This window comes from Felis catus, chromosome A2 (assembly GCF_018350175.1).
Source record: "Felis catus isolate Fca126 chromosome A2, F.catus_Fca126_mat1.0, whole genome shotgun sequence".
Lineage (NCBI taxonomy): Eukaryota > Metazoa > Chordata > Mammalia > Carnivora > Felidae > Felis > Felis catus.
Window position 1 is genome coordinate 101,801,803 of NC_058369.1, and position 13,125 is coordinate 101,814,927.

General features: G+C 38.3%; 1 protein-coding gene across 1 annotated transcript in view; it reads left to right on the forward strand.

Moving 5' to 3' along the window:
- Window positions 1-12,862, forward strand: part of GLCCI1 (glucocorticoid induced 1) — a 108,766-nt gene extending 95,904 nt beyond the window's left edge. The window contains exons 8-9 of the mRNA XM_023242103.2: window positions 8,681-8,801; window positions 9,953-12,862. Of these exons, the coding sequence (XP_023097871.2) occupies window positions 8,681-8,801; window positions 9,953-10,295 (464 nt within the window). The 3' untranslated portion in view covers window positions 10,296-12,862. The remainder of the gene's footprint in view (window positions 1-8,680; window positions 8,802-9,952) is intronic.
- The last annotated feature ends 263 nt before the right edge of the window (window positions 12,863-13,125 follow it).

Genomic DNA, 13,125 nt, shown 5'->3' on the forward strand with positions numbered 1-13,125 from the left:
GGCAGATGCTGTGCTAGCCCTCTGTGGATGAGTTACTATTTATAGTTGAAAACTAAGTAATAAGTATACATCTCCATTCTAGCAGTTACAACCCAGAGTCTAGAATAGAAGCAAACCAAAATTTATTAACAAATGTGCATGTATGTTTCACTTAATCTCCTGTTATCTATTTACCAGAATATAAGCTCCAGCAGGAGCAGATAACTTTATTTTACTCATTGCTTTATCCTCAGCATAGAGTAGTGGTTATCAGAGAGTAGTGCTTCTCTACTGAAGAAGTGGAGACTTCTTCAGGTGTTCCTTTAAGGCCTGTCTTTATGGTATGTCCATTTTTTAAGGATATATTTTTTAGCTGTGTTGAACATCAGTATCTTTTTTTTAGGCTGTTAAATTATATGTATGAGGCCTTTGAATGTTCGGGAAGAGTGTGATAATGTTCCCCTCCCCGATCACCACCAAAAAAAAAAGACAGTACAGAGAACTAAACAACTAAGATTATGCTAATTTAGTGATAAGGCCTTTGGTGGGGAAGAAACCATGAAGTCCAAATTCCCTTTTGAAATTCAGGGAAAGGAAGTAACTGCTAAAATCCATATCATCTTCCATTCTGATCATGACTGGGCAGAAAGTAGGGTATCAACTAGGCCTGTTGATACCCCCAAAAGGGGATCTGTTAAATTTTTTCTCCCTGTTATCTTCTGTGTTCCTCTAGGAAAAATACCAACACATAGAGGCCATTGCTTACACTGGGTCTCTTGTGACACTAACAAAAGTCAGGCCCAATAAAGCTTTCAGATTTTAATTAGAATTCAGATTACCTGAGCTTTCAGACTTTAATTAGAAGCATGGGATGTTAGATTGGAAGGAACTTGATCATCATCTTGTCTCCTCCTCCTGTCTCCAGCAAGGACACTACAGTTGAGACAGATCAAAACCTAGCAAGACAGGGAGCCTAACGGTAATGAGCTCTGACTCTGGTGCAGCCTGGTTGAATCCCAGCTCTGCCACTTAGTAATTATGTGTCCTTGGGCAAGCTACTCAACCTCTCTTGTATCTCAATTTCTTAATCTATTAATTACAGATAATGATGGTACCTGCCTCCTAGGATTGTTAATAGTGATTAAATGTGCTCAGGTGATTTTACCTTTGTCATCTCCTATAATGTTACCACAATCCTGTGAGTAGGGAGGAACATTATTATTTTAAGAAAGGGGAAGCTGAGGCTTAGAAAATAAAGTAACTTTCCTAAATTCTTTGTAGTCCAGATGACAACAAAGATCTTCTTTACAAACCTCATACTACTACTTGCTGCCTCTTTTGCAGGAGGAATAGCCTTATATGGGCAATCAGCTGTGAAAGGGCCTGGTGTGTGGAGAACAGTAAGAAACTGTGTGGCTAGAGCACAGAGGTGAATGGTGGCGAGCAGAAGCAGTGAGAGTAGAGAGGTAGAAAGGCCGGCATTTCATAAGGGGCCTTGTAGGCCTTGCTCAGAGAAATGAAGGACCAGGTAAAGATCTTTGTCAGCTAAAGGACACGACCAGATTTATCTTTAAGGGCTACAGCACAGGTGGAAGTACAGAAGTGGAGAGAGAGCAGGAGGACCAGATAAGGTAATTTTTGGCAGTCTAGTCCCGTGGTCTCCAAATTTGATTTCTCACATGTCCTTTGCAGCAATTTTTGATCTATACCATTAATATAAGTTCATATATTTCTAAGTTATGTATGTACTTAATTCGATCCACAAACTAAATATGTATTAGTAAAGCATACTTTCTTATTTTTAAGGGTAAAAAGTGTGTGTAAATGTTCTAAAAATCTTGCATGTCAGCACATTGTTTTATGCCTCTCAGTTGGGAAACCACAGGGGCAGGGGAGAGAGATTGAGGGGGTGCAGAGATGTTGGAGGAGAGGGACTAAAGAGGAGTCTGCAGCATCTGGTGGCTGGTAGATGGACGAGGTCAGGGAGGATAAAGGCCAAGTTCTATCAGAGTTCTAATTTGGGAGATGGAGAAGGTAGATTATTACCATTAGTAATTAGGCAGTGAGTATCAAAGAAGGAACAAGCTTTAAGGTGGAAACAGTGATAAGTTTAAGATTCCATGTTGGTTAGTGCCTAAAGACACTATAATACCATTTTTCTTTAGCAAGAATTGGGGGTAGAAAGTAAATACCAAGATTTCCCTAATACGTTAAGACAGCATTTGTAGCATTTTTCTTTGCCACCTTCTATTTTGCACATAGTTAAGTGCTCAGCAAATATTTAAGTGAGCATTTAAAATTACGGTGAAACTTTGGGGTGCCTGGGTGGCTCAGTTGGTTAAGCATCTGATTTCAGCTCAGGGCATGATCTCACAGTTAGTGAGTTCGAGCCCCATGTCAGGCTCTGTGCTGACAGCTCGGAGCCTGGAGCCTGCTTCAGATTCTGCCCTCTGTCTCTCTCTCTCTGCCCTCCCCTGTTCATGTGCTCGCTTTCTCTCAAAGATAAGTAAACATTAAATTTTTTTTTTAATTACAGTGAAACTTTTATTAGAAGTGTTTATTTTTCCTCATTAGGATACTTCAGGAGTAGTTTAATATGAATAGTGTGTTTTAAAATGTTTTCTGAAAACTGATGTCCCTGGAAATATTTCTATTTAAAAAGCTCAAGAATATAAAATCTAAGATGGGGAACACCTGGGTGGCTCAGTCAGTTAAGCATCCAACTCTTGATCTCAGCTCAGGTCTTGATTGCCAGGTCAGGAGTTTAAGCCCCGTGTTGGACTCTGAGCTGGGTGTGAAGTCTACTTTAAGAAAATAAACAAAAAAGATTGTATCAGAATGATTTTCCTGAGATCCTTAATTACATTACTTTTCAAGATATAAAATATTCTCTGTAAACTGAAATTTTTCTGTGTGACCATTGTGATGTATATGTATAAGAGGCTGGATTTTAGTCTATAAACTGGTTTGAAGACTGTCTTCAGTAAAGTGATTTGCTTTCATTTTGAACTGCAAGGTCAGATAGTCAAATTCAGAGTGACTAGTTAGCATATCAATGACTCCAAGTCACATTAGGAGATAATAATAAAGTGTGCCATTCTGCATATCAAGATTATGTTTGTGGAAGAAGAATTGTACTTGTTGTGAGTACACAAAAATAAAGGAACAGCTATGATTGTTTACTTAATTTTTAAATTGATATCAATTCAATGAATACTTAGGGAATGATGTGATTAGAACACTTGCCCACATATGACAAATATTTGATTAATGGACCAAACATTTGGAATGTAAGTTAAGCCCATTATTCAAAACACAATCTTAATTTGAAATAAAGTTCAAAAATATAAGTAGCGAAGGTTCTGATGGTCATTATTCCTCCTTACCCTTTGTTGAATGCCAGCCTGAGGAAGATCTTAGCTGTGGTTGATGACTTGTTTTATTAAAATTCTGTAACCTTCTCATAAAAGGTTGACTTTGAAGTTTTAGGGGAACCTTACAGACTGTTTGTAAAAGCCAAAATTTCTCCTTACTTGTCTCCAGTTTGGTCTTGGAGTTAACTGAACTCCTTTTCAATACAATCAGTAATCACAAACAACTGGTTCCAAATTGTTTGTTGCCAAGAAAGGCTATATAGTTTTGTGTTTCTCCCAGTTTCATTAGGCCATCAAACCACACTACAGCTGATAATTTCATTTCCTGAAGCAAAAGAAGTAATTTTAATGCTAGAGTAGTAATTGTTTAGGTCCTATTTAGTCAATCATATTTCTAACCTAACTCATCATTGGCTTTTAATTACACTCCTCATATGTCATTGAATATAGTTTTGGTTGAACTCTACCCTCACTTACCCAGCCTCTTACCTCCGCTGTGAAGACAGAATTACATTCTACTGGTTAGGTCTTTGTAGAGGAATCTGTAGAATCTATGCTTTAGCCATTGATTTTAATTTCAGGATGATAGATTATATGCTAAAGGATGACTTTATGAACTGGCAGGGTTTATGCTAGGCAGTCTAAACTGGGGAATCTGGTACTCCAAATATCACCCTACCTTGCTCCCAGACACAAAAATCTCTTCTTTTTAAGTACCTGAATAGAAGTAGAATGTGCAGATCTATTACAAATTATTTTCTGTTCCCCTCTTCTGCCAAGAGAAAGTAAAATAGGCACTTAATTTCTGAATGGTTCACCTTCTTACATTTGCGAACAGGGAAGGGTGTGTTCTTTCTGCTATTATGGTCATATTCAGACCATATGATTCAGGCACTGTCCTAATTCTTTTCGCACACATTTTTCATAGCTATCCTATCAGTAATTAGTCCCATTTTGCAGATCAAAAAAGGGATCAAATTTTTCCTAGGTCATGGTGTTAGGCCTGATAGAAGTCAGGCAGCCTGACTCCAGACCAGTGCTTTGACCTTTTCATGATTGGGTCTCAAATTTGGCTCTGCTGTAAAAATATTTGGGGGCTTTCCAAAAAAAAAAAAAAAAGAAAGAAAGAAAGAAAGCAATGAGGCAGCACGTGCTGGGGAAGAGCCCCAGACTAACTAAATCAGAATATCTTAGGGATGAGGTCTGGACAGTGGTATTTATTGATATTTTTGAAACATCTGATGAGTCTAATGTGAAACCAAAGTTAAAGACTACTTACTGTGCTATTACATTACTTGTTTTAGTACTAATTTCTCTTGATAGTGATCTGATAGTAAGAGATAAAGCACAACTAAAGACTTAAGACTAATAAGAACCATGGCAAAGATTTTACATACCTACCCACAGAATGTCTTAACTGTATAATATCATTTTTTATACTGGAATTGTGGGCCATACTTAATATACCAGAAATAATGAAGGCCATATATAAGGAGAGATTCAGAAAACTCTTAAACAATAAAAGTACATGTAGTTGTTTTTTTTTTTTTTTAACATTTATTTATTTTTGAGACAGAGAGAGACAGAGCATGAGCAGGGGAGGGTCAGAGAGAGGGAAACACAGAATCCGAAACAGGCTCCAGGCTGTGAGCTGTCAGCACACAGCCTGATGCGGGGCTCGAACTCATGGACCGCGAGATCATGACCTGAGCCGAAGTCGGATGCCTAACCGACCGAGCCACCCAGGCGCCCCAAAGTACATGTAGTTTTAAAAATATTGTTTTTGTATGTAAAAGCCAATTTTCTCCTTCTCCCCAAATATTAAAAATATTCGACAACCTACTTATATTTTAATGGTAAATATGGTACACATGTATAAGTTTTCCCAAACCAGTAAATGTTTCCATACTACTAATTTCCAGAGTTGGGTGATTCTTTATAAAGATAGATGAGACTGTTAAAATACAGACAAATATGTAAATGATCATATTTTTACATTTAGTTTTATTAATTGACATTGGCTATAAGAATATAAAGTTACACTTAATGAGAACTACAGGTCTAGTTATTTTTTACTGAGGGATGACAGAATGTGAAAATTTATCATGCTTGTGAACAAAAGTGATTGAATTAAGATTACCATGAAACTGTCATCTTGAATCTCCTGAGCAAGTGTGTTTACCTCACATTTGTAATGTTCTGTTACTGAAATGTGTTTATTAAATTTGGCACAGAGTTCTAAACGAATCAGCTAGACCCCAAGTCTGGAATGGGTAGAATAGGTTGTTCATGTGGGTTGGTTTTAAATCATGCCATTTTGTGAAGCAAAAAAATACTTGTTAGAACCATTAAGAAAGTCACAGAATTTTCGAGTTAGGAGTGATAATTTCTTTAGTTATATAGAAACTCAGAAAGGCAGTTGTGTTTAAGGTTTCACAACTAGTGACAGAACTGAGACCTCAGACCACGGGTCTCCATTTCCTGTTCCTCTTTGCTGTCTACCAGATCATATACTCACCTGAGGGGAAAAAAAAACAAAACTCCAGATTGAACAAATCTGTTAATAGTTTCAATTTTGGGGAGTGCCTGAGTGGTTCAGTCAGTTAAGCGTCCAACTTTAGCTCAGGTCCTGATCTCACAGCTTGTGAGTTTGAGCCCCACGTCAGGCTCTGTGCTGATAGCTTGAAGCCTGGAGCCTGCTTGGGATTCTGTGTCTCCCTCTGTCTCTGCCCCTCCCCCCAGCCCCTCCCCCCCACTCACTCTGTCTCTCTCTGTGTCTCAAAAATGCATAAACATTAGAAAAAATTTTTTTCTAAATAGTTTTAATTCTCCTTTCAAGCTTTATTTTTCCAGACCACCAAAAATTCAAATAAATGTTATATATATAGTTCAACAGCAACAACAAAAAAACCTCAACTTTTTAATTGAAAAGGCAAGGAGATATAATAGTACCAAATACGATCTATTCTAGGATAGCAATATATTTATTTATTTTTTGTTTAACATTAACCACCCCTTCTCCCCTAAACTAGAACAAGAATGTTTAAGTGGGGCACCTGGGTGGCTCAGTCAGTTAAGTGTCCCACTCTTGGTTTCGGCTCAGGTCATGAACTCACACTTCGTAAGTTCAAGCTCTGTGTAAGGCTCTGTGCTGCCAGTGCAGAGCCTGCTTGGGATTCTCTCTCTCTCTGTCCCTCCCTCCCTCTCTCTCTCTCTCAAAATAAATGAATAAACTTTAAAAAAACTATTTTAAAAAAAGAATGTTTAAGTAGGTAAAACTAAAACTATAAGCTTCTGAAATTTAAAAAAAATTAGGAATAAAACTATTTAATTTATTGTAAATTGTTAATAGGAAGATAATCAGTTTTATACATTGTCCAGCTCCTGTCTAGCTTTCAATTCTGGGAATGTCCCTTGAAGTCATTAATAAAGTCATGAGAGAAATCAAGCAGCAGACCTGGTGACGTAGTAAGCAGTAGAGCCCAAAAGACTGTAGCAGTGGCCGAGGTGACTTTTCTTACATGCTGATGGGGTGAGTCCTTGACTGCTGACATGGCCACACTCCCGCTGACAGCAAGAAAAAGTCTTCTCACAACCATTAGAGCCCAGGGTTTCAGGCCATTTGTGCCCTCCTTGGAGAATACCATCACCAGCAAGAACCTCCACGGAGACATCACATACCATCTCCACAGGGCTGCTTGCTGCCTGGATCATAAAGCAGGGTCAGGCTGTGTTTTTGTATTACACCAAGCTCAAGGTCTCGTTCTCACCACGTTTTGATTGTAGACCAATCTTTCTGGTCTTGCCCAGCTCAAGTAGAGGGCAGCAAACTCAGACTCTAGCCAGGTTAATGAGGTTTTGCATTCACCTAAGAAAGAAAATTATATCCTTCCTCCTGCCTTCCATTTGTTTAAATACTATAAGATGAGTATCTACTCTGAGAAAATCTTTAAATCTGAATGACATGTGAAGAAACGGAACTTAATTCTAAGACCTAATTCCTTCCAACAGACAGTGTGTAATCTGCAGGAACATATGTAACAGTAGTGATGGAGAAGGGGTGGTTTTCTAAGGTTTCCCAATTGTGTGGCCTTTTTATTTTGTAGGCAATGATTTCCCAGCCCAAGATACAGCCATATGCAAATATAAGCACACATCTCCATTCCCAAGACTAATCTAGGTGCTCTTTGACTCACTTACCAAATACAACTAAGTGTGCCTCAAGAGTCTACTAAGCATGTATTGTAGTTCATTAATAATGATGAAAACATCCCTGTTACTCAGATTCTGAATGTGGTGCTGTGTTCTGTAGCCTAATCCAAAGCAACTTATCAAAATTGTGACAACCTTAATTATGACACCAAAGCCATCTTTCAAAATATACATGAAAATAATACATCTCAATAGATCATGTGCTTCATATTTTAGCAGTGAGAATTGGTTTGCATTAAGTCAGAATTTGTTTAAATGGGACTATTGTATTTATACAGGTACATTACTGACTTTACAACTTGGCATCTTACAAAGATAATGACACATTTTGGTGGATTTGATTTTCCAAAATCCTTTGCCAGGTAGGAAAGGGAGAAATTACATATAGGTTTTATGACTTTTCATGAATAGACCATTTCTTTTTTTGGTCAAAAATATGAAGAAAACATATTAGGTAGAGATGCTTTTAGATTCCTCATGCTTCTAATAGCAAAAATACAAACTGCTGGAAAAACTATTTTAAGTAGACATTTTCAAGGCAAATTTCTGAGTAAATTCCATTTCTCATGATGGGCTGAGGGAAAAAGATATTATGTGTTACAAACCTGTTTTCCCCCTGTATACGTCTGTTCATGGTGTAATGAAAGTAAAAGTAATATTTCTGCTAAGAAACTTTGTAATGAAGATTACTCCACATGCTAAAATTTTTAATTAAACCGGTTGGACAGTGAGAAAACCTAGAGAACCCTGTGTTATAACCTCTTATATTTCTTTTGCATGATTTATATATATTGCCCCATTCATCTACATTTTGAAATACTGCTGTAATTGTTTTCAAGATGATAGCGCTGCTTTATTCAAAATGCAGTTTCTGGACCGAGATATCCTCCTTTTATTTTCTGTGGTATGGCAGATAACTGTTGCATCGCATCTTTTATTTCTAAGAAACGTACTACACAAGGGTGTCAGTAATAGCTCTGCAAAAAAGGAAGCTCTGTGGTGGAAGCAGAGGGGCCATAGTGGATAAACTGTGCAAAAGGCTGCTTGTTTGGAAATCAAATTTAATTTAAAAGAGCTTTCAATCACTAGTTAATATAACTGCTTTAAATTTACAGACAGTGGGAGTAGCTCACCGTTACCCAAGTACGCTTCATCTCCCAAACCAAACAACAGCTACATGTTCAAACGGGAGCCCCCAGAGGGATGTGAGCGAGTGAAGGTCTTTGAGGAAATGGCGTAAGTAATGTCTTTTCTATCAGCTGGGATCTGCAAAGCTGTAAAGCTTTTTTTACTGAGACCAGTTGATTACAGATGAATCAACTACTCCATCCAGCTGATAACGTGTCTCAAAACCAAATTATAAAAAGAAAATTGAATAAGCAGAAGGGATCTTAGTGTAGCATTGGAGTCTGTATGCTGGAAATACATAAACTTAATACAGAAACTTGGAAATTCATCCTTACTACCTAAAATATCTATTTTTGATCACTAAGAATTTTCCTCTCAAAACCTCTGTTGATTTAGATGGCTAACAAGGAGTTTAGCGGCAAATATCCATGTGTGGCTGGCCTTAACGATAGTGATGCCCCAAACCAGAAGGAAACTAACATGTCTCCCTGTAGACGCTATCTAGCATGTGTATTCATTTAATGGAGACAGATTTTTTTTTCTTTTTGAATTTTCAGTACGCATTAAATTAGAAATTAAAGAAGAGGTTCATGCTGTGAATAGTTGGCAGAGTAGCTCAAAAAAAAAAAAAAAAAAAAAGACTCTGTGGCTCTTAGACTCACTCATCCCTTTGTCCCAGTGCAAGTGCCTGGAGAAGGCTGCTGTACTCTTGCAACCTGGAAGGGGACAGAGACTGGTCTTGCAGGAGTTGATGGCTAAGTTCTGGGAGTAGGAGGGGAGGAAAGGCTTCAGGACCCTGCTCCGCTGGGCTGTGACCGGCTCTTTGAGAAATTTTCTGGTCTGTTGGTAGATGTATAGCAATGCAGAAAAAGGAGGAAATGCTTTAAACCAAATATAGGATTAGGTCATCCCTCTCCCATTGCACTTTTTCTTAACAGAAAAGGTCGTTCTAACCTTGCATAATCTTCAGCTATAACATAGGAGGTTTTCCATCTTCCTAAATGATTGAAAGCAAACTAATGATCTTAGAAAAAATTTGCCCAGTCCTTTTGAAGATCCTTTGGTGTCAAAATTCACTCAGTGCTGTGCACATCCGTAGTCTGCCAGCTGACTTGTGCTATGGAAGATGTTTACCCCTCTGTGTACACTTAACTCATTCCCTGCCATTCGCATTGTAGCTGTTGTAGAGAACTCCAGCTAAGTGAGAAAGTTTGGAAGTTGTTGGTGATTATAAATGTCATTTTGTCTTACGGTTTTAGGTCTCGTCAGCCTATCTCAGCCCCTCTCTTTTCATGTCCTGACAAAAACAAGGTTAATTTCATCCCAACCGGATCAGCTTTCTGTCCTGTAAAACTTCTAGGCCCTCTCTTACCTGCCTCCGACCTGATGCTCAAGAACTCTCCTAACTCTGGCCAGAGCTCGGCTCTGGCCACTCTGACCGTCGAGCAGCTCTCCTCCCGGGTTTCCTTTACATCCCTTACTGACGACACCAGCTCCGTGGGCGCCACGGAGGCCTCCGTCCAACAGCCGTCCCAGCAGCAGCTCCTGCAGGAACTGCAGGGTGAGGAACACATCTCTGCTCAGAACTATGTGATCATCTAAAGTGAAGGGGGAGCTGGCCTCTACCCTACCTTCATGGATTAGGAACTAGACCTCAGACATCTTATCTGCATGGAGTGACAAACTTTTTGAACACCACCACCACCAACAGAATACTTATCAGCATCATAAAGTATCTCTTGACACTGATCTTGGCAGGGACGGAACTCCTATTCAGCAGTTTTTGTGGAAAGCAGTAATGCTTGCAAAATGTGTGTGTCATTCAGCATTTTAAGTGGAGACTATGCATTTCATAGTATGTTTGACAGAGTAGTAGTGTGTCCTGTGTTTTGTTCCAAATTCTTCAGTATAAATAAGCTCTATATCAAAAAGTTGCCTGTCTAAATAGAAAAATGTCTTGCTGTGTTTTGTCCTATGGAAAATACTGTACTTCAGGATTATGTTTACAATTGATCCAGGTGTTTGTTTCTAACTTCTGTAATACATACAATGCAAAAAAATAAATAAATAAATGGCCACAACAGTTGCACAGTGCCCACCCTATGGCCTAGCTTCAGGTACTTCAGTTGAAGTCTAAACTCAGGTAACTTGGAATGTATATCATATTGGGATATTAAATATTTCACAGCTAAAAAGCTAAAGAGGGAACATCACTCTTTTGCCTTTCCTTATTTTCTGCATTTCCCTTTCCTCATTACATTCCACATTCTTAGAATAAGAAGTGCATTCAACCCTAGGAGAACAATAATCCTGGACATGGGTGAACATGAGGAGAACCAGCAAATCTGTGGTGTCTGACATCACTTTTGTCATGCGGTTACAAGTAACACAACTGTTGAATCCACTGTTTCAACGTGTGTAGATGTGGCTTTTTTTTTTTTTAAACAAGTTCAGGTGTTGCTCAGTTAATGACTGTTCTAATGTTGCAAATAAAGCGTCTGATACCAGGCTGTATGTAAACATTCCAATTGTGTGTAATGGGATTTAAAAACAAGAAAGTCTAGGTTTGATTTCCAAACAAGTGAACTTTCCCAGGGGATGGTGGAGATTTCTTGTTTATGTTGCCCATCAGGGTCATGAAATGTCATTGTTTTAGCTAAAGGCATATTAGTGTTCAGTTTCACTTTTGGAAATGCTTTAATTTGCAGGTTGAAAACTGACACGCTTTTGGTTAATTGTTTTCCTCAAGCACTTGAGGTGTGCGAGTCGCATTTGTGTGGAGAGAGAGTATGCGGGTCTCAGATGCTGTGCACATTAGGAAGCAGGTTCTTTGGTGACTTACATGGCGGTCGCTCACAGCTGCCTCATTGCGTCTCTCCTCACAATATCATGGATAGTTCTGGTAGTATTTTGGATGTGCAAAGTAAAGCCTATACCCAAGTAAGCAGTCTTGAACTCACAGACTTGACCCGAATTCTCAACAGTGTGAAGAGAGCCCTAGATACTCTTGAGTGGTCAGTGGAAGAGCCCAGCTCTCAGACTTTGTTTTCTGCGGCACAAAGAGAGTATCCTAAAGCAGAGGGAGGTTTTTGTATTTTTATTCCATTGCTTCAGTTCAGTAAAACACAGAGTTGTTTCATCTGTACCTACTACAGTATATGGCACAGTTTTCTTAACAGTTAGGGGAATAGGTGCCTACAGTTATAGGAACGTTTCAGTTCCTTTCAGTCATTCCTCGGGATTTCTTTGTTTTATTTCCTAAGGAGGGTGAAGAAAGAAGAAGTGATAAAGAAGAAAGCAACACCATTGATTTTTTTTTTTTTTAGAAATGGTATATATATATATGTATATGTTTGTGTGTGTATGTATTTTGTGTATTATTTTTTCATGATTCCAATTATCTTCTTTCCACCAAAGTTTGCAGTAATATTCTCTCCTGAAGGTGCATTCTGGCTCCTTTAAATTAGTCAGTGTTATATTGTAGGAGACTGTCATGGAAAAGGACTCAGTTTACTTTTGCCATTTTCACAGGGGAACCTTTTAAAACAATCTCTTCAGCAGCAGACACCTTTAACCCTAATAATCTCAGGCCTTGATGAAAATACTATATTTTGTAGATTATGGTTAAAGGGAGAAAATTATTCTGTAAGATAAATATGAGCTCCATTAACTTCTGATATCTGGTTTAGCATTACATAATGTATTGATCTTATGCTCTGCTTTTGTCCAAATAAGATGCAATAGTATCAATATCAATTTCTGAAAGATGGACTGAATGCTTTTTTGGTGATGAAATCTGATGTACGATATTTATAGTGACATGTGCTTTTATTTTCTCATGAGAAACTAAATATTAATTGTGTTGTACATTTGTTCTTAGCATATATTAAAGTTCCGAACCAAATGTGTTAAAGCTTATGCTTTGCCATGTAAATTTCCCAGAAGTTGTTGAGCTCAAATGTATCCTACATCCAGCTGTAGAAATTTGTCAGAAATTGTTTAAATTTTGTACATAGTTGTACTGTTTAATTCTAGCCACTGCGCTGAACAGTATTCGAGTTACCATACAATATGGCTTTACACAAGGAAATGTGTGGCTTTTGTTTTGTATTTTTTCAGTATAGAAGTTCCTGTGTCTTATTTAAATAAAGTTATTAGTAAAACCAGAATAGTTCACCTATGTTTTTTGGAAAGATTTGTTCGTAAGCACCTTGCCCAACAGAGATACACTTAGGTCAGGGTGATGGCAGTATCTGGTGCTCACTGAATTCCTGACCTGTATCTCTGGTGCTGGAGGGACTCTGACCGGATCAGATTTCCACAGCCTGGTTTCCTCTTGACATGTCATTTACACGCTTTCCATCACACAGTAAGAAGCTGGATGTCTAAAGTTCCAAGTCTTTGTACTGCTCCCAACTGTGTGAGCACCTCA